General features: G+C 44.1%; 3 protein-coding genes across 5 annotated transcripts in view; 2 read left to right on the forward strand and 1 right to left on the reverse strand.

Moving 5' to 3' along the window:
- Positions 1-10699: 10699 nt before the first annotated feature.
- si:ch211-93g23.2 (putative methyltransferase DDB_G0268948) lies at positions 10700-13832 on the forward strand. The gene is made up of 7 exons (XM_027291438.1): positions 10700-10886; positions 11578-11689; positions 11934-12094; positions 12276-12489; positions 12837-12940; positions 13064-13201; positions 13719-13832. The coding sequence occupies exons 2-7, from the start codon at positions 11582-11584 to the stop codon at positions 13804-13806; spliced, it is 813 nt and encodes a 270-aa protein (XP_027147239.1). The 5' UTR covers positions 10700-10886; positions 11578-11581; the 3' UTR covers positions 13807-13832.
- Positions 13833-14624: 792 nt separating this feature from the next.
- On the reverse strand, positions 14625-20978 carry LOC104928316 (receptor activity-modifying protein 1). Its single transcript, XM_010742574.3, has 3 exons — positions 20694-20978; positions 18698-18836; positions 14625-14903 (listed from the first exon to the last, which is right to left on the reverse strand). Exons 1-3 carry the CDS (start codon positions 20746-20748, stop codon positions 14648-14650), a joined length of 450 nt encoding a protein of 149 aa, XP_010740876.1. The 5' UTR covers positions 20749-20978; the 3' UTR covers positions 14625-14647.
- A 2316-nt stretch (positions 20979-23294) lies between these two features.
- LOC104929362 (receptor tyrosine-protein kinase erbB-4) overlaps positions 23295-27530 on the forward strand; it is a 220877-nt gene continuing 216641 nt past the window's right edge. For all 3 annotated transcript variants that reach the window (XM_027291409.1, XM_027291411.1, XM_027291410.1), the window contains exon 1: positions 23295-23668. In XM_027291409.1, coding sequence (XP_027147210.1) covers positions 23605-23668 — 64 coding nt within the window. In that variant the 5' untranslated portion in view covers positions 23295-23604. The remainder of the gene's footprint in view (positions 23669-27530) is intronic.

Consider the following 27530-nt stretch of genomic DNA (forward strand, 5'->3'; position numbering starts at 1 on the left):
TTTCCTCCGTTGTCTTTCTCCTTTTCTTTCGCTGTACAAAGTGTTTCAAATTTATCATTTGTATATTATGATGTATGAGTACGATAATGTTCTTTATTATGGAAAAATGAGAAAGATTTATTTTTGTTACCGGTTTGTTTCATAATTCCTTTTTTAAATTGGTATTGTAATATCTCTATGCAAGGAAACTGTTCGGTGAATCGTTTTTATTTAAGAATGTAATTATGTGTAATAAATGGTAGAAGCAGTTGGGCATGGAGTATTCATGGTTCTTGGCTGGTCTGTTAATGCCGGTTTCATCCCGGCAACAATATGCACCTAATCATCCATCTTCTCGTCGAATATTTCCTGATTTCTTATCCCGTCTCAATCACGGAGCCATTCAGCGTGCTAACAAAGAGCCCTCAGCGCACATTCACACGCCACCCCTCTTTATTCTCGCCGGCCGGACAACTTCTGAACGGACCGCCTGGTTTTAGGTTTGCTGCAAACCAAACTGGGTTAAAGTGGGCAGGAAAATGAATTTACACCCTCCTCCTCCTCCTTTTTTCTTCTTTCTCTCTGCTATTTGCAGCAAACCACCCATGGATGAATAAAAAAAGCCTCTGATTTATCGCTGCTTCTGATCAAACACAGGAAATGGGCCAGAATACCTTCACTCTGCCTCGCTGCACTCTCTCCGTTGTCTCCACGGCATGTTAATTACATCTGTTACCAACCAAGGTGATGACTTATCCGCTATTCCTGCCTTTTGACCATGACTAGCTGATAAAAGGGTAATCGAATAACTAATGGCTAATTAGGGAGTAATTACTCCCTGGTAAATGGCCCTATGCAGTGTATTAATTCTCTTTGGGTCTGGCAGTGAGAAACTCCCACAAGGTTTTTTGTTTCATTTAATGCTCCCTAATTGAAATGGGCACCCTCATCAAGAAGCTTACATGTATCTGTCGAACTTAATGTTCTTTTATCTGTAATTACAGACAGCCCCGTATTATCTACCTAACTACACCTACTACGTCAATCCCAGAGACACGTTATGAAATTAGAAACGATGGGAGTCATTTTTCAATAAAGGTCGCGCGTCCCGCGAGAGCCTTTCGATCGTCATTTCCATTTCCGCGTGATGGAAATGAGGTTGTGTGTGAGTTCACAGCAGAAGCTAAATGGTCTTAATGTGTCTCAGCAGAGAGAGGAGCGCGTTGACGTCAACGCGGCTTCGTAAAGGTCAAAGACGGACACATTGACTGACGCGGCATCGTGCAGTGTATCTGCAGGCGACTCTGCGTCCAGCTTAACCAGACGATGGCGCTAGAAGAAAACCTGAAGGATCACAGAGTTGTTGCAATCAATCCTGGAGAGGGCGTGAATGTCTTCACCACATTTTGTGTCAATCCATCCAACAGTTGTTGAGCCATTTCCCTCAAAAGCACAGACGTCCTGGAAGACCACCAGTCTTAGTCTGGCTTCAGATCATGCCACTAACACGCGACCTGAACCTGACGAGACACCAACAGTGATGTCAGTTAATGCATCCCTGAAACCAGCCGCTGCACACAGTCATAATTGAAAAATAAAGATTCAGACAGGCGTTTTCTTCTCTTCTAATGGAGCGCTGGTGAATCGATGCACAGACACACTGTGGAAAGAGGTTGATTTGTTATCCAGCTAATTACACCGGGGGATCCCGAGCAGAATAATCTGAATAATAGAAAAGCCGGGTTGATAAACACGGATGCTGAATGCTTGGTTACACGTCCTCAGTCACTGTTGTTTCCAGCCGCCTGCGTCGGATGATAGTATCTATGGAAATCTTGTAGGACAACAGGATTAAAACGTCCCCTGATATTATCTTGTTCAGCATGATTTTATTCAAAGAACTTGTTGTGTGCGCACACTGTTTATTTCCATGCATGGGCACAGATATGCTCTGATTTACTGGAGATATCAGAAAACTAAATCCAAGATTATTTTGCAACCTTGAATTCGGTTTAAAAGCTGAATGCTTCTGTCCTGACATCCTGCCGGGTTATCAGCCCGCCCTTGAATCGTCTGCTGTCTCCGCTCGGCTATTCAACGCCGAAACACCTGAGCACATTTCAGAAATTTGGTCTTTGTCTCATACAATGATTCAGTCGTAGCTTACGCCACTGCGTATAAAAGGTGTGACGGTGCTGAATTGAAGCCGCTGTAATGAAAGAAAGCAAAGCAGTGATTCACTTAACCAGCTGAACATAAGGCAGCAAACGATTTCAGCGAGAGCTGCCAGCGGCTGTGGGTGTCTCGAAGGCGTTTGGCAGCATTATAGGGATGTTATTGTCACATCTGGCAACGTGGAGATGCCAGAGCAGAGCTACAAGTTTAAAGCCTGCCTCACAACGTCTCATTGCATCCCTCCACTCCCTCGCTCCAGTGATAACAAGAACTCCTTACATGCAACTACTCAGCAGCTGATCTGCATAAAGACCAGCTTCAATCTGAAACGCCTGACTCTCCTGTTGCAGTGCCCACGCAGACTGAAAACAGAGTACAACCGCACCTGTATCGAGCGCGCGGCTCGTCCCGCGAAAGGTTGTGAACCGCGGATTCTTTGGTTTCGTGCCGTGAGCAGCCACGTGCTTCGGTATTTCCAATTATAGGGAATATGTCCAGGCAGCGCTCGGTAATTAAAGTCTAATCACGCTGGTGAATTCAGAGAAGCATCCTCATCAAGCTTTCATTAGTCTGCCTCCTTGTGATGCCCAGCAGCAACCCAGCCCCCTTTAGGAATGCTCAGACAGCTCCCAAACCAAATCCAGTTATTTAGCGGCGTGGGAGAACTTTTAAAAGTTATTTTTGCAAATTCCATCTCCGCAGTATGTTCAAAGAAACAGCAAAAGAAGCAGAGAGAAATGATCTCTAAAAAATAAAGCACAGACTCTGTATGGAGACCCCGATCAGAGGACCTGCAGCAGATCTGACCTTACGTGATCACAGGAACCTTGAAATGGATTTGGTGTCACATGAAAACCAGTCAAAAGGTTAGCAGCAGCTTTTTTGGACCACTTGCAAACAACTCTTTGCAGAGGCAGACTGAAACAGGAGTTACCATAGTGAATTCATCACAAGTCTGCGTCTTTCTTTGACAAAATGACACAAGAATCCAGAAAAATTCACCTGATTTGAGACAGTCCTCTTGGAAACATTGAGCTGGGAGATTTGCTTCACTTGCTTTTATAAAATAAGACATTTGGGACTCAAAAAAGAACCAATAACTGACTCTTACAATACATAAATCTGCTATTTTACAAGAGAAGAACTGAAGAGTACACTGCGGACAGTACATTGTGCTTACCTCCCTAAAGAAACATTTGTCAGAGCTAAATTTGGATTCAAACTGTAGTCGCATTGTTTCAGAGACAGGGGGAATTAATTTCCCCTGTCTCCGAAACAACTGTGAAGTGGCAACTCATGAATTGAGTTGTTGCCACAGAGCCTAAATAAAAAGAGAGCTGCAGGACTCTTGAAACAATAGTGTGCGTTTGTCCTAGATGTACAGGAGCTCTCTGGTTTTTTAAGTGCTTTCCAGTCCCGACTGGAGCGATGTGTAATGTGCATGTACCTGCACGTGTCCGCTCCTCCACTTCACAGATAGATTTGAATGAAACTACAGGCGAGTTGTTCTGTTTGGGGGAGAGAGAAGGAGCAGCTGGATGGGCTGGTGGTCCTGAGAGATCAACCGGAGCTCCGTGTGAGAGCACCTGGCTCTCCTATACGCTGCTGTTTGACAGACAGCACAGACACCTGGAAGCCCGGAGAGAGGGTGCAGTATAAAAGCCACTGCTGCTCTACAGGGCCATGCATTATGCAGGAAGCCTCCCTCTCTCTCTGCCCCCTGCTCTGCAGTAAAAATAGATCAACAGACCTGAGCGTTCAGCTCTTTTTCTTTTTCTTTTTCTTTTTTTTATGCTTCTCACTTTCACTTGGATCTCACCAGGTGCGGCGGCTGTTGGCTCCCACCTCGCGTTTTCTTTGCCTGAATGTTTGTGCGAGTTTAAACACACGCATGTTTGCACACACTTTTCAGAGCGTGTGTGTGTGTGCGTGTGTGTGTGTGCACGTCAGCCGCGTTTTGTGGTTGTTTTATCGGTTTGCCACCGCACTCGGATTTTAATAAAAGTGGGATATTAGTCTTGCAGCTGTGTTTATTATGGTGCTTTTATTGCAGAGGCTCGTTGGTGGCATCATGTTTGTAAAACCTGCAACAGCACAAGGCCAAAAGTATGTAGACACACCATACTTCTTTGTTCTTCTGGGTTTGGGGCTCCGACTGTTTGCAGACGATGCTGTCTTGTTTTGACACGACAAACTACCCATGCACAAAGCCGTCTGGCCTGCACAGACCCCCTGATCTTACACCGTTATGATGAACTTGAAGTCTGACGTGAGCCACCAAACATCCCGGCTCAACCCTGTTGATGTTCTCATGGTTGAATAGAAGGAAATCCCTGCAGCCATGTTCCAAAATCTTGTTTTTGAAGCACATTAACGCCCGTAGTTTCTGAAATGAGAATTTAAATAATTAGATATGGGTGTAATTCTTGAACTTTCGTCCCATTTGCATCTGACGTAGCAGAGGAATCTATCTGGAACAGACTTCAGCCTGAATATGCACGAGAAAATAAGCCAAAACCAACATGTTGAGAGCAGCACACTCGTGTATTAAAGTCCTTTGCTGACTGCAAAAGCTCCCTGAAGACCATTGATCCGTGTCTATGACCACAGAGGTCTCCAACTCCTCCCTGATTGCCAATCCACTGCTAATTAAACAGTCCTGCTTAACGAGTTCACGTTGATAACAAGGCTGGGAAGAAAGGTCAACCTATCACGCTCACTTCAACTGGACACCGTCAATAATGACCCTGCCTGGGAGGACAGGTACACACACACACACACACACACACACACACACACACTGCGGTAATCATGTAAAAAATAAAGAAGGACTCGCAGCGTATGCGTCAGTATTGAGAAAGACAGATGAAGCAGGATGTGTTGGTGCAGAATTGACTTCTTTTGTGCTGGTCGATCTTACATAAGCTTTCAGAATTTGATTAGTTTGAAGCGTCGCTCTCGGGAGAGAGAGCGAGAGCGACAGCACACTGTTCAGTGGCTGCATGTTTCATCTTTTTTTGCCGTGATGTTACACGTTTTCTGTCGTTGCCTTTGAATTTTTATGCCTTTGAATTTTAATCCTTTGAAACAGCGTTTAGACCACCGTGGCAGACTTGAATTCTCTGCTGAAACTCAGACTAATGAAATTAATTTAGTGCATTAGCAGCACTTCAAGGGTGGTTTTGCATGTTTCACACCATTAACTTAACATTTACATTACCCATAACCGTTTTGCAAAGCATACAATTAGCTTTTTAAAATCCATTTCAATCGTGAAAACCAACGTGCAAAGTTTTAATTGAGACTGGAAATGGATTCAGCGTGCATACTTCCTCATCTTGCTCTATTTCTAATTGAAGATCTGAGAGTGTTTTGTTTTCTAAACCTGGAAATCATTAAGAAAACATGGACATCAAGGTAAGGCAAGTTTATTTGCATAGCACCTTTCAACAGCGTGGGAATTTAACGAGAAAAGACAAACCAGACAAGACAGAACAAGATTCACAGCTCGGTTTGTGGGGTTTTAATCAATCTTACTTCAGTTTTATCTGTTATATAAATCTGTCTTCTGCATAGTTATGGTGAGATTTTTTGTAACAGGTTCTAAACCAGTTTAGGTGGATGTCGTTTAGGACCTTAAGAAGAGTCTCGGTGCTGTGGCGTGTTCAGATCCTGACTGTTGAGTTGAGTGCATGCCGTCTCCTGATAGATTAACCAGATTTGATGATTGAATACAGTGTGCCCTGTTTTCTTTCAATCTCAAGATAGAAATGGAGAAAGCTACCAGAACACGGCGTCCTGGCTTGTCCTGGGTAGTGCCCGTCTCCATCGTGAGCACCTGAATGCACCTAAAAGTCTGATATCAGCTGTTTAACCACGGAGACAATACCGGTTGAATACAGTGTTCTTTGCTTCTTGGCAGAACAAAAAGCAAAACTACAGACATTAACAAATTTGTATTCCGCGATGTAGAAGAACCTTTGTCTGCGAGCTGCTTTTGCTGTATTTTTCAAGCAAGCCTGTCCGCACACACACACACACACACACACACACACACACACGACCTATATATACTATCTGGCCTTCTCATCATTTATCTTACAGCGGCAGAATCAGGATAGATTGGTTCAATTAGACTGGCCTTTAATGTAATCTGTTTAATCCATTTCTATCATCAAAGCCAATACCTGCCTCTCTCCTTGGAGAGTGGGATTAGTCGTCCAAGTGCATCGCCGAGCGAGCGAGCGAGCGTCTCCGCCTCAGAGTCACTCAGATCTCCTCGATATTTGTTCTTTACAACTGGCTGTGGAGAAAACAGAGTGTCTCAAGTGAAGTTTTAATGGGTAAAGATTTAAGATCTTCATATCCTACCCGAGATTGCAAACGCTGTTTGGCACGATGCGCGGTGCCACGATAAAAAAAGACAGGCGAGGATTGGAGTCTCCCTTTTCCCTTCTCTTTAAAGATTGCAGAGAAAACCTCAGAGCTGGGTTGCAATTCTCATTCCTTTCTACAACTAGTGTTTACTTAATTAGGCTGCACAATTGTAACTCCTGAGGCTCTGAGACATATGTGCTGATCGAACAGCACTTCATGTAGTTAAGAGTGAAATAACTGATTAAGCCAAGCTAGCCAATGCTATTTGGTGATTTGAGTCTTTGCTGCATAATATTAATCATAATACAAATAAACTTTATTTTTGAAACAGTTTGATTTATAGAACAAAGTAGCACAGAGATAAAAAACTGAACAAAAAGTAACAATACAAAACCAAAGACCTGATAAAACAGTGTGCAACAAAAACAATCTGATTAAAAAAATCCTATAAAATGTGTCAGCAGTGACTCTTTATGTAAAAACTAGTTTATGTGTTGCATCCTATTTTGAATTAGTGATGTAAATTTATTTTAATTAGATTTGTTTGACCTTTAACCTGCAACACATGAAGGGTCTATGCATTATTTATGTGCTATGCACTCAAATTTGGTGTTTATCTGCTTTTACGACAAACTCCTCATGTATGGTATGTGCCCAGTTTGTGCAAAAAAGATTATGACCAGAGTGATAAGCTGAATTTCCCACACGGGGATTAAAGAAGTAATTCTAATTCTTCTTCTTATTCAATATTCAGTCTCTTTTATCTCCATTTTTGGTCTCTACCAACTCCTGAGGGAAATATGTGGCTTGAAATTGCTGCACTATGTCTAACATGTTGTTGTTTTTTTAACCAAAAGCCGCGAGCCGGACAGAGTAAAGCGAAAGTTCAGGTGATGAATCTCTGCAGCTTCGTTAGCCTGAGCGACACTTCTCACACATTGTTCTCACATTTGAAGTTTGATGCATTATTAATATAAAAATATTGATCATAGCAGCTTTCAGACGAAGTTGTGAAAGCAGCTTCAGAACTCAGATTTCTGTAGAAGTTTCCTTTTGTTTTTTATGTTTGAAGGATTTCTTGCTACCTCATTCAAAAATAAAATGTGTGTTTAAGGACCCAAGGGCCTGGAAACCTTTTCAAAACCCATGACAACCCCTCCCTCTCCTCCTGCTTAAAAAAAAAAAAAAGCACGGCTGTCAATGTGGCAACAAGAGTTTTCTGAATTCTTAATCCAACAGCTGCAATCTGCTTTTACCTGCTGAGGTTTCCGCAGGGAAGTAGGATTTTATTCTCAGTACCCATCTATCCATCCCTCCCCCACCTGTCTCATGTCTGCGTACTCACTGTCAGAAGAAAGACGGAATTGATGCACAGGTTTTTACGACTGCAAGTCTATTTCAGGCTGAAATGTAAACGTGCATACTGTACACACTCGCTGCATCATGTCACAAATCTGTAGGTTTTATTACTTTTTTCTCAGTTGCATCCAGATTCTTCTTTGGAAATCCAGAAATAATCAAAGTCTCAGCAGCTTCCCTCATAAAAACACTTTAAATACAGCATCTCTGATATTTTCCACCCTGAGTGTGGATTACCTGTGCGATTGCCTTTCAGGAGAATTCCCCACGCAGCATTAGCAACGCTGCTCGTCACAGTCCATGGAAGCTCTCCCTGTGTCGGGAACGCCTGCAGATATTAAAGCGATACATGAGGCCGCTTGTCTGAGTCCATTGACTTTGTGTTTTTAATGGCTTCCCAGTGTGTGTGCGCGGAAATGTGTAATAGGACTTTGGTGGTGATAAAACGGTTATGTCATGTACGTTGATGACAACATTGTCCTCCAAAGTGTGTTCATCATTCCTCAGCTACACACACACACACACACACAGCAGTGTGACTTGAGTGCAGCTGACAGTTTTGATCAAAGCTGATTGATTGGACGACACAAGGCAGGGCTGCACATAGCAACACGCCGGGGTTAAGGGTTGGGGCTTCTGTGGCGTCTGAGGACGCTACACCCCCTCCACCCGCCCCCTGTTTGTTAACACAGGCCCCATTGCAAACCATATCTGACAGTGGATATTGATCAGGTGAACGGGAAGGATCAATGTTTGTTGATTGGGCAGAAAATACAAGGCCGCCTAGATTCAGGACTGTTCAGGGGATTCCACCTTAAATCATTTGTGTGACTGGCTAAAAACAGATTTTATTACATGATCGACGCAGAAGATGCTGAACGCTTTGGGTTTATAAGAACTGGCACCATCTTTTCTTGAGATATCCACACAGAGATTTAGCCCTCAGCTGAATTTCGCCGTGCTGTTGGAGATTAAATAAGAGAATGAACCGATGACCTCAGTGCAAATATCTACTGATGAGGAATTACTAATGTGCGACTCCCAAAGTATTCCCACACTCATGCATCTCTTCTCTTTTGAGCAGGAAACACCAAATCTGTGCATTTACTGCCATCTGCTGCTTTTTGCAAGCAAGTGCATGTACTCGAGGTTTAGAAGAGGAGCTGGTGGACACTGCTTTACGGCACTACGTCACACAGCACCGACTATTTCACTGATTCTGGTGAAACTGGATCATATTTTATGGAGGAAATGTTTTCTGGTTTTCCCTCTGATGTCCTCCGGCTGCTCCGCCTCAACTCTCTGTGATTTACAGAGTTTACCTGCTGACAATGTTCTATGTTGTAGCACAACACAGAGCTATCGTTACCTTCAGGCTGAAATAGTGTGCAGTTGACGTCCAGATGACAGTGCTGGTGCTGGAAGAACAGATTTTGCAGATATTTCTTGATCAACATAACACACACCGAGTTTTTTATTGCTTCAGTTGAATATATTTACCATCAACCCTTATTGGACGTCCACTAAACGTCCTCTTTAACTTGAGGACTTGGACCTGAGCTCTCACCTCTACTCACCTGAACGCTGAACGTTGATCATCCAATCTGTAACTGCTGAAATTCGTCTTTGAAAGCTGCCACAGTCTTTAAACATTAATCAGAAAGGCCAAACATTGCGTGACTAAGCTGAAGCGTTGAAGGCTTTTCCTGCCTTCGTAATATAGCCACCATTAATTCCCTCCTGCCACCGACAGGACAGAATAGCCCAGCAAGCAAAATATATGGAGGGGAAGTGCTGAGCCATAACTTTTACATGGATGAAAAAAAAAAGTATGACATTGTATTTAATTACTATCACAGTTTGGGGAGATTTACACACACTTCTGCTGCATGTCTCTGGAAAGAGTTGACCTGTGTGTGGTCTGAATGAAGGACAGAGAGTCGTTTGAAGTTTGATTATAATTCATCAACTACTTCCGTGCATTCATTTTCTACCACTTAGACCAGGTTGCAGTGGCAGGAGGCAAGACAGGGTAGTCCAGATGTTCTTGACTCAAAGGAGCAGTGGCTGTACAAGTTTCCTCCAGAAGTCTCATCTCCCTACCTTACCTAGATTGACTCCAAAAGCTAAATGGACTCAACAGGAAACCATGCAGTGGTTGCAACCAAACTTTTGAGTTATGCAGAGGCCTGAATATCTGATATCTGCCGACGACACCAGATGGCGCCATCAGAGATTGGTGAATACGAAGCCTTACCGTTAGATGGAGGCCTGACATAATGTGACGGCTGAGTGTTGGATTGTCCACTTTGTGCTGAACCTTCATGAAATGAACTTACTTTTCAACCAGGGTGAGAGAAATCCGCTTCCAGGACGTCCACATCTTGAAGTAAACTGCAGTGAAAACTGACACCACTGAACATCTTCAGCTCCACGGCAGCATGTGATGGGAAATGCATGACATAACACTAGATTTTATTTATCCCGAGGGAAATTCAGAATTCACCTAATGACCATAACCGTGAAATGTGGCATGTGTACAGGTAAGTGTATATGGTTAATATTCATGATTATGTGTGTCCATGATATCGCATGTGATGTCCCATAAATCCGAGAGTTTTAGTGTAATCCACAGAGACTCTGTAATCCAGAAAGAAATGGATCTGAATGAAGGTGCAGCCACATCATCACCACCCCGTCCCTGCTGTCCGTCTCTTGGCACAGGTTCATGACTTGTCAAGTTTGATTCTGTGCTGCACCGTGGTGATGACGGTCTGCTCACGTCGGTGCTGCTGTGTGTGGCCAGCACACCGTGGAGAGGGTGACGGTCATTTTCCATGATGCTCTGCAGTTTGTGCAGCGTCCTCCTGTTTTACACCACCTCCAAAAGAACCGAGCTCCACCCCCCAGAACTGAGCCAGCCTTCCCGATGAGCTAAGTGACGTGAGATGAGCTCTCAGGTGTAGAGAGCACAGACGCAGCTGTTCAAAGTTTCAGTAAGTGATTTGACTGTTTTATGTGATAAACACTGTTATTTATGTGTTCACAGAGTCTTTAGATGATTGTGATGATGATTATTAACTTGCATGCCCTCTTAATGCCTTTAATCTAAAAGACTTTTGCTTTTTAACACTTTTCTTGTAAAGTAAAGAACACATATGTGCATTTACTGCCATCTGCTGCTATTTGGAAGCAAATGCATGTAGAAAAATCTCAACATGATCTTTTTTCTTTTATATATTTGGAAGAAACATCATTTTCAGTGGCTACAACGTATCTATCTATCTATCTATCTATCTATCTATCTATCTATCTATCTATCTATCTATCTATCTATCTATCTATCTAACTTCTTCTGAAGTCACAACTGGTTTCATTGTCTACCTTTTAGATCCTTTTAGACGTTAAAGCAGTTTCCTGCTCACAGCACAGTCAGAAAAGTTACATAAAGTCGATCAAATCAAAGACTTGCTCCCGCTTTGTTCATGTAACTTCAGCAAAAACTCAAAGTAAACCACAGAAATAAATTAAAACATTTTATGTATCAGACACTGAAGATAGAAACTCTCATTTAAAGCAGTAAAATATGATCTTTAATTGGCAGCAGCACAGGAGGGCAGGGCGATTTTAGTTCTGGGAGTTAATGTGTAACTTGGTGGTTAAATAAAGACAAGCACTTCGCCACAGAAACATGGCTCTGCGTCTGTTCGAGGGGAAAGATCATGCAGCTGCTTACCTGCAGTACAGAGTTTCACCCCATGAGCTAATCTGCAGGATCATGGACTACATGGAGACAAAGGTAAGTGTGTATGTTTAAGTTTTTATCATTTCAACAGGCTGCAACATGTTTATAGCCTAACGATTGCTGCCAAAGTCTGACCTTTGTACCTGCAACTTATACCAGTCATTCAGAACGGCTTTCTAAAACATGAATACAACTCTAATTTACTGATTGTGCCACGTGCATGCGTCAGCTGAGCTCCAGAACCACTATTTCTCATCAAACCTGTCAGCATGCTGAAGGTTTCTGTCGTTGCTTTCAGATGCCAAAACAGTTCGACCTTGCAGTGGATGTTGGCTGCGGTTCAGGGCAAGGAACGATCCTGTTGGCTCCGTACTTCACCAAGGTTGTCGGAACAGACGTCAGCCCCGCCCAGCTGAAGATGGCGGTGGCCAATAGCATCCCTCCAAATGTATCGTACAGGTGAGGTGGAGGTGAGGTGTGCGAGAAGAGTTCGATATGACCAAGGTTGCAAAAATGCAAGGTGCACGGTGATGTTCTGTGTGTTATAGCATTATGGTTTGATATTTATAAATTCACATTTACTCCTATGTCTAACACAGAGACTGTAAATGCTACATTTTTCCGACCGCTCCGTCCCCAGACAGTGTTCAGCAGAAGAGCTACCGTTTGCCTCTGGTGGAGTCGACCTTGTGACAGCTATGACGGCGGCTCACTGGTTCGACCGCCAGAAGTTCCTCCTTGAAGCCGACAGGGTGCTGAGGCCTGGAGGCTGCCTGGCTCTCCTGAGCTACTCCATGGACATGGAGCTGGAGTATGGGGACGTCTCCAACGCGCTCAACGACATCTGTAAAGAGGTACAACCAAAATAGAAAGTTTTGCAGGTCACCGCCCTCGTCAGGGAACCAATATATCGCTGTGCAGCCTTTACAGTTTTTCTGGGTTCCTGAGTTGTGGTCCTCAAAAGAACTGGGTGAGAGTCAGAAGAAAGTGGGAGACAGGAGATAGAACATCTTGTTTCAGACTGAGGATAAACTGAGGGTCTGCTAAAGAGCCAGTATGAGATAAATACAGATTTTGTTAAGCTGTGAATCATTTCACATCCTTTCAATTGTTCATTCCAAATTAAAACACGGAAACGTACGTCGTGAATTTAGTTGGGAATGAAAACTTGATATATTTTTTCTTTTTTTTTTCAAATTAGTTTTACGCTGCCCTGCTTCCTTACCGAAATCCCTACCTAGGATCGAGCTCTGTGAAGATCTACTTGGACATGTTTGACTCCTGTCCATACCCGGACAAAGAGTGGTGATTGTTTCATACTTACACGAGCATGTTGCATGTTGTGTTTCTGATTTATCGTACAATAACATCAATCATTCAGAAGATTACATCCAGTGTAGATGATATGTGACCATTGTTTGTGTCCAGGAATGAGTGTCTCCGTGTAAAAAGGATCACGCCACTCAACGGGTACATCGGCATGGTGGAGACTTTCTCCAGCTTCCAGATACTGCAACAAAAGGACCCCGTTGAGGCTGAACGTCTTTCTAATGAAGCCAGGAACAAGTGAGATACTAACCTCCAAATCATTCACAATCTAATCATTAACTTTCTGGACCTGAGCTCTCACCTCCACTCGCCTGCCGCTGAACGTTGATCTCCTAATCTCCACCCAAATTCATTTATCATTATCAAAAACTGCTGAAATTCGTCTTTGAAAGCTGCCACAGTCTTTAAACATTAATCAGAAAAGCCAAACATTGCTTGACTAAGCTTAACTGTTGAAGGCTTTTACTGCTTTGATAATATAGCCACCATTAATTCCCTCCTGCCACCGACAGGACAGAATAGCCCAGCAAGCAAAATATATGGAGGGGAAGTGCTGAGCCATAACTTTTACATGGATGAAAAAAAAAAGTATGACATTGTATTTAATTACTATCACAGTTTGGGGAGATTTACACACACTTCTGCTGCATGTCTCTGCGTTTTGTCTTGTGTGGTCTGTATCATTCATTCACTAAACAAGACACATCCATCCATTCATTCATTTTAAACTGTCTCTTCTTGTCTTCCGTCTCAGGTTGATGTCTGCCATGAAGGTGTCTTCTCCGGACGCCGAGGTCACAGTGGTTGTCAAGTATTTCTATTGGCTGGCGTGCAAACCTTGACGATTCTGACTGACTCCGGTGGTTCCTAATCTGTTTTTTGACGTGTGACCTAGAACCAATGTCCAATGATTCCGACTCTTTGTCAGCATACTGTGTCTCCACCGGTGTGACGGTGCTAAACCATAAAAACAAACAGTTTTCCATGACTCGAAAGGCAAAAGTCTCTTCATTTGTGTTTTTGGGAGGTTGTCACACAAACTTGTAAATCAAGGTGTACAAATCTATTGTTGCTCCGAACATGACGCAATCAAACTTTAACCCATGAACACTGACCTCGGGAGTGACCACTAGATGGAGCCCTGTCACAAAGTGATGGACTAGTGAGCGAGCTCCACTTCCTTCCAGAGTCGTGAACTGCACCATGTAACATTTGTTTACCTCTTAAAAATGTATGTCACTCTGCAGAGGACATGAAGATAATAAAGACCCTGACCTCTTTGTCCTCAATCATCTTTCTGCCTGCTCTCCTTTGCTCTCTTTCTTCACATCTCCACCAGAAGTCGTCGGTGTCTCCCTCAGTGACGTCCGCTCTCCTGTTATTTATGTGTTCGCAGATTGTTTAGGGCCAGGAGAACAGATGGTAATTAACATGCACGGCCTCCAAATCCCCTGAATCTCAAACACTTTGACACTCTCAGATTGGTGATGTTCTCCGCTCAGATAACTTCTATTTTTATACCAAATACAGCATTTATTACATATTACTCTAGGTCAACCAGCTGCAGACAAGCTTTCATGAGACATGTTTCACTGCACCGTCCATACACTCATATTCATATAACACAATCTGAAGACAAACAGTATAATCCCATGCTCTGAGTCCTTATGTATGTACAAGTCTCTACAAAACTCCCTCTGTGCGTTTACTCCTCCACACCACCAGGGCAGTCATGATCAGGGTGACCAGCACAGGCACGCCGATGAACGGGGCGAGGATGCTGTTCGGCGGTTCTTGGAGGAGGCGTCCGGTCACAGCACAGTCGTGGAAGTAGATCCGGTGGATGTTCATGAAGAAGCGGTCGACTATCTGATTCGGCCAGAAGCAGTCCATCCTCAAGGCCACCTGGTAGGTGCAGTTTGTCAGTCCCTCGTAGATCCTGCAGAGGGCAACAACACACAGTCAGACCTCCTGAAGTGAATCCTTACATTGAGTGTCAATGAAGCCATATTTCCAAGATGTGCTTAAAGTAATCACTTTGTTCCAGTTACAGATTTCTGCTTATACACTCTTCAGATTGATTGTCATGTCTTTGAAACGTCCTTTCAGAGTGGGGAGCGGAGCAAGGATTCCTGTTGGTTGGACTGTCTAGAATTACCAGTGGGCTTAACAGAGCTAAATATATCTGTTAGGTGGTAGAGGGCAGAGGAAATGGAGATGCATACCAACAGGGTAGCGCCCTCGTCCATACCGGGGCGGATTCTGTTCCGGGTGGCGTCCGTGTTCAACTGTAAAGCTACAGGCCGAGTGGGCAGGTGGTCAGAAAGCCCCTCGGAAGGAAAAACCTTGTGAAATTTTCCTTTATTCTATTTTATTCCAACACGAGGTTCCCGCAATTCTCAAATGACGGCTGCATCAATCACACAAACATTTCTAAGAGCTCTCTCTGGCATGCACAAAAGAAAGCGAGCTGTGGGCTGTGATTGAGCTCCCCGTGTTCCCCCACTTGATTTGATTATAAGTTCACGATGAGTTAAACACATATTTATTAGAGAAAAAGCCTCATTTGAACATGATTTCAGCTGTTAAAGGCAAATTGACTCCAGAGTTAGACCCAAATAAAAGACCCACTTAATAATAAAATGAACACAGTGTGGGGTGGTCTCTGGTGCCAGTGGGATAATCTGTTTTATAAATTATAATACAGAGCAGAATAAGGATGTTTTATTGCATATGCTGTGTATGATTTACTGCCCACGACTTGTGCTGGTATTATATGTACGTGTGGTTCAGTTTGTTCAGAGTGCTGGAGGATTTTCGCCCCACTTTAAAGCCATCTATCACCTTCAGGAGCCGTTTGAGGAGCTGGCGTTGCAGCTGTAAGAACTCGGATCAGGATTACGTTTAAAAGTAGGGGGTTAGAGTTAATGATAGTTTTGGATTAAGACTCATGCTCGTGGACATGATTAAGATTTGGAAGTGGGGAAAGGTTCAAGGTCCGGGTTCAGGGATTCTCACTGGCTTGTTAATACAAACGTGAGTGCTGGAAGTCAAATCCGTCAACAGAAGTTCATGTTCATTATTCTAGGAAATACATCCACCACGATAGACTGACCCTCCCGATGAATCACATTGCATCTCGTAGCAGACAACAAAAAGTCACCGGAGAGCTAATAAAGAATAACTCTTATCATTATTTCACAAAGCATCGTCTCCTCAGTCGTCTTTAAGGTGAACCCACAGGGATTGTTTATTGTCTTGTGGAGGAGGAAGTACATGATCAGCAGAATAAGCAGAGTGCACAGAGCGGGGTGAGAGAAGAGATCGATGGATGTGAACACTGGTGGGGAAGCAGCTGGTGAAAATAACCGAATAACAAAAACTCTTCCACATGAAGCTGGGACTCGTTCCTGCTGCGTGTTTGAGTCTCATTACAAGCTGTTGTATCATCTAAGTCTGGTGTTTTTTCAAGGAAATGCAACAGCAGGAAACAAACTCTTAATTTTTAATCATAATTAGCCTCATTTAACCCGCTCATAAATAATTACTTCAATGAATAAAACATCTTTATTCTTATAACTATGCCGTGAAACTACTTTGGGATTCATTTAGTTTCACTTTCAAGGACAGAGCCTGCTCAGTTTCATAAATAATCATTTTTTTCTTCCACTCGTCCGCTTGGCACACGGTGTGGTTTGTACTCTGACGAACTTGGAACTGATCTGTGTTGCTGCTGGATGTCATTCATCACTCTGTATGTTATGTTTGGATCTCACCTGAATGACAAAGTGGACAAATTATATGTTGGAAAAATGTATTTACAAAAACAAAGCACTCCACGGATTGGAGAGGCTGTTTGGGAACTGGTGTTTACATTGCTAGAGAAGAAGATTTGAACCACTGGGAGTTGGAGGTTTGCAGGCCCGGCGGTGAGGGGGAATGCTGGTGTCATGCCAGAACAGGAGCTGGCCCAGCAGGTAATATAGCCAGGCTCAGCAGAGGCTAAGAGCACCAAGAGGACGTTGATGGAGGAAGAAACTGTGACTGACGAGCTGAGCTGGGCTTCTTGCAGCAACTACCAAGAGCAAAATGTTATCCAGCCTTTGAGCCCATTTTGTTACTCTGAAACAAATCCAACGTATAGACTTTAGTTTTCAAAGTCAGAGGCTGATACGAGTGTTTCGAACTTTCTGTCTATTTATTTGTTACATAGGCAACTCTACAGGGGAACTCAGCGCAGGCGTCAAGTATTGTTGCTAGGAGTTTCATGACGCAACTGTGAACCCTCTATATGCCTGTACAAATCTTTTCTGATGGGTTACAACAGCACGAATCACACACACACACACACACACACACACACACACACACACACAAAGAGCACCACCACCAATTATGTGCTGGACCAAGAGAGGACAGCGAGCCAGGAGGGAAATCACAGTTTTGACAGTAGCTTCTCCTGTGGGCCCCTCAGCTCTGCTCAGCCTCCTGTCTGACTCATCCTCTGACTGCCAGGACTGCTCGGAGACACCGTGTAACACACACACAAAATAATGTGCGACAGATACAGTAAAAGGTCGTGACCGAGTGTTGTGGTGGTGAGTGGAAACACAGACTGGAGTTGGTGAGCAGCCTTGAAGGCAGGTTGAAGATGTCTTATTAGAGCAACATATTGTGGGCAGCAGAAGTTAAAGTGAACAACATCGTTACTCCAGAAATAACCGGACTGATGGGAAGAATGGGCAAAAACTATATTTGATGCTCTGTCAGGCATTTAAAACACTGAGCTAAGATGTTAACCGACGAAAGACGAACAGTATGCACTCCCACCTGCTTCTTCATCCAATTATAAAAGTTTTTCAGTCCATTAATAGTGTATTATAATCCATCAGCTACATTAACATTAACTTGTGCTCAACCTCCGTACTGCAGTTCCTCTAACGTCCACTTGAGGCTGGCTCCAGAAGTGAGTCAGTCTCCATAAGTCCCCATGTTTCACAGCAGAAATAAACATGTTTACAGCCTGGTACAAAAAACAGTTTTGGTCTCTGTAGCTAATTTCCCCGTTCATGACAACTGTACTGAGGGTGAATTTATATACAACTCACCTGTTCACATTATATTAAGGCTTAAAGTTATGCAGGATTAAGAGCGTGGACGCTTTGACTGACAGGTGGATGTGGTCACAGGTGGCTTATTTGAGCAACCAGGAGTCTCTTCAGAAACCTGTGGGTGACGTCACGCGTTCGCTATTATACCGTCAGTGGAATTAACCCGTTTTGTAAAGTGCTGATCATCTCGTCATGGAGCAAATAGGAAGTTTTTCAGCCGTCGCCTTGGAAATGCTACAAGGCGAAAGTTCAAAGATTCTGTTTCCACTCTGAACAAATGATTTAGCCATTTCTTTATTAATATTTCACCTTTTACTAGACTTTGCAGTGCAACATGGACGCCCGGTCTATATTTACATGTTCTGAATAAGAATCCAAAGACGCATTAGTTCAAGCCGAGCGCTCGCTGGCATCAGCTGATTCATTCATGCTTTCACTGGCTCATTTATCAACGGTTTGGGCGCCAGCTGATAATATTCTGTATTTCTGGCTTCAGCTTGTCTGTGTTGATTAGAAGGCTGTTCATTGAGATCTCCTTCAAAGTACAGAACCAAAACTCCAAAACTATCCTTGTGCCACAAATGGTCAGACTCTTTTTTCACGACACACCAGGTGAACTCACTCCATTGTGTCCGTCCAGCTGCAGTACAGGCCTCGGTCCAGTCCTCCCATGTCTAGTTTGAACTTGGCCAAGCAGAAATCATTGATCGCCCTTTCGTAGTAACCTCTGTTGCAGCCAGACGCTGTTGGAAAGACTTGGGCTGAGGAGGAGGAGAGACAAATTAATTTCAGCGAGTGGGGAGCAAAACTTTGCATCATTGTAAAGATACAAAAGACTTTACAAAGCAGCAAAGAGGTTATCTGCTGTGCTCAGTTCCTGATAATTAGGAATATGTTTATACAATAAATAAGGTCATGTCCCGGCAAATGTTATTCCTATCGGACCATTTTCTTCCCTATTAGGCTGTTACTTTCACTGAGAAAAGATTTTAATTTGCAGCCAGAGTCCCAATCCCATTTGTTTACTTCAGAGATGTGTGTAAACAGCCTCTTAACGTGGAGGCAGGCCGCGCCGTCCCGCAGGACTCCAGGCTGAATGTAACACCACTGAACAGTGCAGCAGGAGAGGGAGCTTAAGCTGGCGGAGAAGGCCCGCGTGGAACGAACAGGTTGTTGTTACGATGGAGAAACATGGCGGATCTCTCGGTCTGCGCCGGCCTGATAAGGGCCGACTGTGTGCCCATTATGTTTGCTCTGTCTCAGCTGGCTCTCGAGGCTCCGAAACACTCAAAGGAAGACTGAATGTGTTGACACGGGGATTTCCAAAAAGAGATGCCACTGAAAGAAGAATGTGAAAAATGGCCAGGACCCCATCGCTGGTGCCGCTTCAATAAAAAACCCCAAAGAAGCGAGGTGAAAGGCGTCAAACGAGCAGCAACACAGCATGGAAATGGTAATTTTGCAAAGATTGAAGCATCTATTAGCTTGTTTATCACCCACGGGATTGTAAGGATGCTTCACCTGTCTGCTTGCTGGCAGCTGCTCACAGGGAAATCTGACATTCAAGCTTTCAAAGATGCCTTCCAACTTGGCTGCTCACCAGCGTTGCATTCACATTCCTTTTTCCAGGAAAATCAAGACAAACCGTGACAGATGCTGCAGCTCTCTGTTGACTGACTGCCATCAAGCTTTCCCGTGTTTTGAGCAGAGGAAACATCCATCAGCCTCGCTGGAATCGTGGATTCCACTTGTCATTCTCGGACTCTCGGTAGTTATGGATTTTTGAAACATTGATGCTCATGAAAATGACATGATCCATCTCGCTCAGATGTCGCTCATGTTTAGTCAGCTGCTGTGCTGCTCAGCAGGAGAGCCTCATTTTCACATTCTCCCATTGATGTCGGGGTGAAAGTAAAAGCCCGGTGGATTTTCAAAAGCCTGTGAAGAGAGGAGAGTGTACGGTCCCTGCGTGGATTCATGTTAGTCTCTATGTTGTTATTAAATAAGCACACACACACACATATAATAATGCCTCGTAAGAATGATTGACATTAATGTTATAAAGTGCTTTCAGCTAAATTTGATGCTTGTAACCTGTTGAACATACAACACATGTTCATCTCATGATTTATGGTGAATTATTACAGATTTAACAAGCCGACAGTATAAAAAACACATAATTAGATACAACTACAACAGATTCACCTGGAATAAATAACAATATGACAGTCACATTGAACTTACAGTCACATTTCTGTCTTAATATTCAAATATTCTACTCAAGTGAAAGTGGACGCAGAACTTTTAGCTGTGATATTTGTATTTTTACTCACGTAAACAACCTGAATACTTCCTACATGTCTGACCTTGCCTCAGACTTTCATTTTTACTTTGTAATATTGAAGTGGATGAATGAATTTATAAAAATATATAATACAATTTAAACAACAAACAATAAAAAGATACAAAACAATGCACACATATGTTTTAAGTCCTTTATGCACACACATGCACAAACATGAACCCCACATTATATCCAAAAATCATCTCCCCTCAACAATAGATCAGACTAATTCAAGTTTCAGCTGCTTACAAGAACTCCAGGGTTTGAAACTCACCTGCCATCCACAACACGAGCCCTGCTTTCAGGAGCGACGCGCTCTCCAGAGCCATGCCGAGAACTCCAAGACGTTTTCACGCACCGTGCTGCTCCCTGGAGATCAGCTGCACATACTTCAGTCCTCAACGGCAAAGCAGACTGATTCAGGAACTACACCACAACGTTAGACATGAACAGAAAGCAGCTGGTCAACGAGAAGTGTGCGTAAAAAAGCCCCTTGACCTTCCACGGTGGGTGGCAGCCTCCTTCCCCTCAAACCGCAGCCCTAATCATAGACTCTCTGCCTGTCATCTGATCCCAGCGTGGAGCCGCTCACAGGGGACAAAACAAAGTCAGAGCCCAAAATTAGTCGGCCAGTCTTAATGAACACATGCAAATGTCAAAGCACGCTGCAGAAGTAAGGGGAAGTAGTAAAAGTGTCACACCAAATGTCCCATGTGGAATATTAAAGCTGGTACAGGCCTTTCAATTTAGGAAAACATATTAATGTTTGCTCTAATTTACACTACCACTGCAGGATAACACATCATTAGGCTCATTCTAAGTTTAATTCAATGCCCATGACTGAAGTTTCTGTAGTTTCTGTAATAGATTACTTGGACTGCTGTGTAACCGTCCAATCAAAGCTCACACAGGGAGCACAAAGACACAATTCCCATTTTCATGTCACACTCGTATCAGTGCAGAATCTCATGCAGCTCACTAATTGAATGTTTTATCTGCAGATTTTCTCTCCCCCGTACAGGAGCAGAGTGACGTTCATTAGTATTCTCCAGGCTGCTCTGCGCTGTGCTGCCACCCAGTGAGGCCGCTGTGTGTGAGACTAATCCCACAGCTCAAATAAACGCTTTCATGTATCTCTTCTAATGTGTGCAGACCGACAGACAGTCTACGATATTTCCCTCAGGTTCATAGATCTGTTTGTTGGTTTATTTTCTGTACATACCAAAGAGCCTTTTAAACACGCATTGGTTTACTTGTCTGCAGAAACAAAAGCGCACAATGCTGATTTTTAGGGTCTGTATGCAAATTATTGAGAGATTACAAACATCTTCTTTCACCCTCTCCTTCCGAGCATGAAGGAGAAACGATAATAAACTGAAAGTCTAGAGTCAGTTTTTAGTTTGACTCCACAGAAGAGGAGCCACAGTGTCTGTTGATAAAAAAGTCTCATTCTAAGGTCACAAAAACATGAAGATTATTATTTTCAGGTGATTATACACGTATGGAAACAGAGTTATTCATTTATTCTGTGTGAGTTTTGTAAATAGAGACCCATCAATCTTACACACTGGACCTTTAATGGAGCAATCCTTTTCGCAGAGGCACCAGGTGCCAAAATCGTGACAGGATTATTTTCCTGTGAAAGCAGAAAATCTCGTGGAGAAAGAATAAAATAAAAACAGACTCAAACAAACAAGTTTGACTTTTATTTTTCACTACCATCCCTTTATCTTTCGCTTTTCTGAAACCCCCCAAAATTATTTCTCCACAGTCCCTCACCTCAGCTCACAAATGATGATAAGAAGGCTTAAAGTAATCATGAGGCCCCTGGACTGAATCCCTTTTGTTATGAGGATAACATTTGTGATAAATACAAGCCCAAAGGTTATTTCATCCCCCCGCAGAGCTTTATGATTCCAGCTCGAGCAATTCTCCATGAATTCCCCTAGAGCGCAGCAGAGGACGCTGAATGAGGCTCTCTGTCTGCGGGGACACATGAGGGATCAGCCCGGTCCTCTTTGCACCCGTGCCCTGAAGCTGTGGAGTCATTTTTGGTAATGGAGCCGGTTTATGTCCGAGTTTTTCTCCTTACATGGATCACAAATCAAGATCTTTTTGTCCTCGGCCGGTTTCATTTCTTCACGTCGGTCCACACAGAACCGGGTACGCTGGCTTGTAAAATGAGCAGCCCTGAAAATGTTATACTGCCGGAGCCCTTCCCGTCTCCGCACCCCCCTGTTTGACTTGCATCATCAAAGTTTATAGGCTGTGCCTTCAGTGAGGGTGTTTGCAGAGGCGGACCCTGCCAGCCAGGCAGGAAACTTTCCTGCAAGTTTAAAAACTCATTGTATTTGTAGATGTTAGAATAGTTTATCTTCATGTTTGTTTGTTGTGTTTTTAATGTTCAGATTATGGGAGTTTATCTCTTCAATTATGAATACAGTGCTCTTTAATTGCAGCCACTAATGGAATATGACTTTTAAATGAACATCATTATGTGATCATAAAAATAGGATTTCCATGTTGTCTGCAGTGACAGCAGCTTGGACTCCACACTGCACCGGAGCGGGAAACCAAAACAAACCGTCTCCTGACAGGTGTACTGACAGCAGCGAGGAAGACGAGCAGCCAATCAGGAGAGCTGATCAGTGAGGGGGGGCGGGTTTCCAAAAAAGACAAAACGCTCCTAATCTGTCGGACAGGCGATTTAATAGGCTGGAGGAGGTGTCAGTCACGACGAGGAGGCGTGTTCAGGACCCCCACCACCACCACCACCACCCAAACCTTCCATCCCAGCACACCACACACACTCCACCCCTCCCTCCCTCCTTCCCTCCCTCCCTCCTCCTCCCCCCTCAAGCCACCGGCGCTATGGCAGTGTGAGGAGTAAATGGCTCAGAGTATCCGCGGTGGAAACCGACCTAAACACTGGTGTGGGAACTGATAAACAAACACAACAAAGCGCTGTGCGTAAAAGAAGCTCTCCACGGCGCGGGCTCCGGGTGCGCACGGAAACTGTGCCAGTGTGTCCAAGAAGCCCAGAAGAGTCCGGCTGGGTTTTTCATCCTTTCTCATTTTTTTTGGTTGTTTATTTTTGCGTGTGTGCGCGTGAGAAACCAGGATATCTGAACTGGACATGTGAGTTACTGGAGTTAACAAGACAAGCAGCCCCTTTTTCTCCGAAGATGAAGTTCCCCGCTTGCGTCCTCGTCACTTTGGTGGTGATCCGATCGAGTGCGGCGCAGTCAGGTGAGTGCTTTTTTTTTGGGGGGTGGGATGCGCGTCTGTCTGTCTTTGCGTCCTGGGTCTCCCCCTCCTCAAACAAACAGTCGGGTCCGACTTTGACAGAGATCAGCCCAACCTGTGCGACTGTTTGAGGACTGGACACGACTCTTCACAACACCTGTCACTGCTGCAAACTTAACTTCACATCCAAACACGCTGATGTTGATCGCGATCCTCACACCTGCAGTGAAGTGTGTGTGTGTCGAGCTCTGCGTAAAACTCCTTTTCCAACCGTATTTACGCGTCAAACGCGTGAATCCACTTTGCCTCTGCGCCTGACTCGATAAATCTTTTTGGAAAAGAGAAATCAGGCGTCAAATGTTTCCAAAAAAACAGCGAATCTGCTGTTTGCGCACACACACGCACACACACTCTTAAATATGAATGAATGCGCCGTCGTTTTAATTCAATTCCCCCAAGCGGACGCTGATACAGACCGAGCACCGAGGCTATTTGCGTTGATTTATATGAATTGAGCTCGGCTGCACCAGTGGCACAGTTTTCTTTCCATCGCTTGCTGTCTTTTGAATAATTTAGATGTAGCAGATCTACTCAGGGCTACACAGGCAGTGGGAAAACATCTCGCTTTCATCATGAGGGACCCCTGTGGTGTGAGTCCCTGGACGAAAATCACTTTAATGTTCCTGCACACATCCCTATAAAGACTTGTAACGCGTCCACAGTGCTCGATAGTCAATTTGGAGTGAAGTTAATGATATTTTTATGTATGTGTCTGCCTGCCTTTTGGCTCCCCTGGAGGATATTTGTAACAGAAGTCTCACCGCCTTTGCATCCAAGCAAATAACTGTTAAGAGGCTCTGATGCTGAACTTTTGTTGGCTGATCAATAACGTGGTCTGCTGTTCAGCTTGGTGTAATGTCTCCTTTGGAGTAAGATCAGATGCACTCGAGTTATTTGTGCTGTAATATTTTTGGGCCGGTGAGCACTTCACGGTGCCAGAGTCTGCCTCCGTAATTGATATAATCAATCTTTGGCAAAAGGAAGTAGGAAGCAGGAAGTGAGGTCGCAGGAGAGTTTGTGGATTGATGTTCAGGAGGTGAAACTCTCAGCGAGCTTCCAGGACGCCTTTTCTTCCTCCAAGGACGGACAGGTCGAGGTTTGGCTCGGGCTCTCTGGTGGTTTGTGGTTCTCAGGCAGAGCTGGAGAAACAAACACACACACACACACACACACACACACACACTCCCCCCTCCCGGCTGTGGATCTTGGACTGGAAGGCGCTGAATGCTGCCTATTAAACAGTAGTGGATGGATGCAGGGATGGATGTGTGACAGGCGGGCTGAATGGGGAGGGGGGTTTAAAAAGTGGCACCCTCGCTGCTTTATTTATTCTCACTGCATACACTCCCATCCAAGATATTTGTGATGCAAATTCTGCCCAAGAATCCGAGCGATGCCTCTCGGGGAGTTGATTGTGCGTGTGGGTGTCAGTGGGTAGTGAGCAGATATTTGTGCGCTCTGTCCACTCTTTCACTTAGTCTCCCTCTCCTTATTGTCGTTCTGAAAATTCACAGGCAGCGCCGTATATCAAACGCGCTCGGAGCCGGAGTGAGTCAAGGCTGGAAGATGTTCACCTCAGTGGTGTTTAACATGGTGATTGAATCTGTCAGTGCGAGACAAATGTCTGCAGCTTTCCTGCCAGTCAGCTGCTCTGCTGTGTACACTATAGTGTGTGTGTGTGTGTGTGTGTTTGTTGGATGTAACATGTGTGCCACAGTGGTATTCACACTGCGAGGGACTGGATTGGTTATGAAGCATCTTCACACACACACTGCCACCAGAACACAAACAACAAAACACACACAGTGACAGCAGTGATGCGTTCAGGGGCTGATCATGAAGCAAAAACTTTTCTCTGTCATCTCACCGGCTCACTCAGGCCCGAGGAGCTAAAAGATGACGTCCATGACTTATTGGTTGGACCGCTTGAGGTGCAACTTCTAATTATTATCATTGCTGATTAATCTGACAATTATTTTCTCTGTTAATCCGTTATCGTTCATCCCAGCCCCTGAGGTGATGCAGGAAACTCAAAGATGTTCAGTTTGTGGTCACTCCTTCCCAAACCCTGGCACCTAAACTGAAAGACGCTGAGTTTATCGTCATAAATGACAAAAGAAACTTTAAAATCTCACAAATTTCACAATTTTTACAAAAAAAAAACTATAAACCAACCATCAGAACCGTTGATCTTAATTATTTGTTGACTGGTTAGTTGATTAATCATCTCATCTTTGTAGCTGTTGTGGTTACTCCGTCCCAAATTTTTCCAAGAGGAAATTTTGGAGAAATCTGAAAGATATTCAGTTTACTGTCATAAATGACATAATGAACTTTAAACTTTAAAATTGTTTTCCATTTTTACTTAAAAAAGAATCAATCAACCACAAAAACAGTCTATTTTAATTAGCTGTTGATTGCCTAATCGATTAATCATCCAATCTTTGTAGCTGTTGTGGTTACTCCGTCCCAAATTTCATGTCTTTGGTGTTTTAAAGAGAATTTTTATTTCTCATCTGTTCATTGATGAATCATGTAGTTTCTGTAGCTGTTGGGGGTCAAGAGGTCATTTTGGAGTTTTGAAGCTGCTCCTTTGTCGGTTTGAAAGATCTGGAAAACACTCTCAGCGTGTTTCCAAAGTCTTGAATGAATCTTCGGTTGAATCCAGCTGCGTTTGCTTCCAGCTGTTTGATTTGCTTTCAGCAAAATGCCAAATCAAAGATGATATCCTGTTGAATGAGTGATTCCTCTGCGGCGCTCGATGGGCTGAATGTTTCGGTGTTTAACTCGTGAGGACGCGATCCTCTTCTCAGCGCTGGCCACGTTTAAACCAAGCTCACACCGTTGATTTTACCTCCTGTGTGCAGCTGTCTGTCTGAAACAAACACCTCAAACAATTCAATCGCCACCGCTTTGGAGTGTGTGTGTGTGTGTGTGTGTGTGTGTGTGTGTGTGTGACATTTAAAGACGTGCTCTCCTGTGAAATGGCCGGGGGGGGGGAGAGAGAGAGAAGAAGACGGGGAGGCGGCGGGAGAGGAAACCCGCTGAATGCCAGTATCAAATTACCGGGCGTCTGTCAGCTGGCACACACGGAGCCGGCCGAGGCTTTTTGTACGAGACTGACGGAAATGAGAATTTATTACAAGCTAATTAAGCTTTTTTTGATAGCATCAGTCTAGACCGCGAGCCCTTTATTTGACAGCGTGAGAGATGAGGAGGGGAGGGGGGGGGCGCTGAAGGAATTCAATCTCGCTCTAAATTAGTCAACATTGCTATCATAACTCGATATCTGCCAGGCTGTAACCCCTGCCAGGCTGCGGCTGGATGTTAGTCAAATATGCTGTGACGAGCTGATGGAGACGTGGAGGGCTGACAGCAGACGGTAAAACACGGCACAAAAGAAAAACAATGATGGTGACATGGAGGTGTGGGACGTGGACGGCCTGAGCCTCCTCTCGTGGACGCTCAGATTATCATCCACATGTTGGGTGGAACAAAGATGACGCTGTTCCCTCCTCGGGGGGTGGATGGAAGCGCTCTCCCACTTTTCTCTTCCCAGGCGTTCCAAAGCGATCCGGCGACGTCACGGGTCTGTTTGCTGACATTTTGTTTGCCGCCGGCTGTACAGAGGGGCTTCTGTTCTCCTCTGTTCTGAGTTTGCACCACCACCCAAATATTTACATGCGGAATCACAACTGCACAGCATGGGGAGGGAAAACATCCAAGGCCTCTGGGTGCAGAATAGCAGCTTTTATTGGCCTCTGTAATCATCCCCGAAGCTTCTCAGTCCCTCTCCGTCTCTGGC

This window comes from Larimichthys crocea, chromosome XIX (assembly GCF_000972845.2).
Source record: "Larimichthys crocea isolate SSNF chromosome XIX, L_crocea_2.0, whole genome shotgun sequence".
Classification (NCBI taxonomy): Eukaryota; Metazoa; Chordata; class Actinopteri; family Sciaenidae; genus Larimichthys; species Larimichthys crocea.

Excerpts from the sequence above, each read along its gene's own strand:
- si:ch211-93g23.2 (XM_027291438.1), top strand. The coding sequence starts at position 11,582 with ATGGCTCTGCGTCTGTTCGAGGGGAAAGATCATGCAGCTGCTTACCTG. Across the intron at positions 11,690-11,933 it reads TGGACTACATGGAGACAAAG|ATGCCAAAACAGTTCGACCT; the intron begins GTAAGTGTGTAT and ends CGTTGCTTTCAG. Across the intron at positions 12,490-12,836 it reads TCAACGACATCTGTAAAGAG|TTTTACGCTGCCCTGCTTCC; the intron begins GTACAACCAAAA and ends TTTTCAAATTAG.
- LOC104928316 (XM_010742574.3), bottom strand. The coding sequence starts at position 20,748 with ATGGCTCTGGAGAGCGCGTCGCTCCTGAAAGCAGGGCTCGTGTTGTGG. Across the intron at positions 18,837-20,693 it reads GCTCGTGTTGTGGATGGCAG|CCCAAGTCTTTCCAACAGCG; the intron begins GTGAGTTTCAAA and ends CCTCCTCCTCAG. Across the intron at positions 14,904-18,697 it reads AGCTGGACGGACACAATGGA|GATCTACGAGGGACTGACAA; the intron begins GTGAGTTCACCT and ends TGCCCTCTGCAG.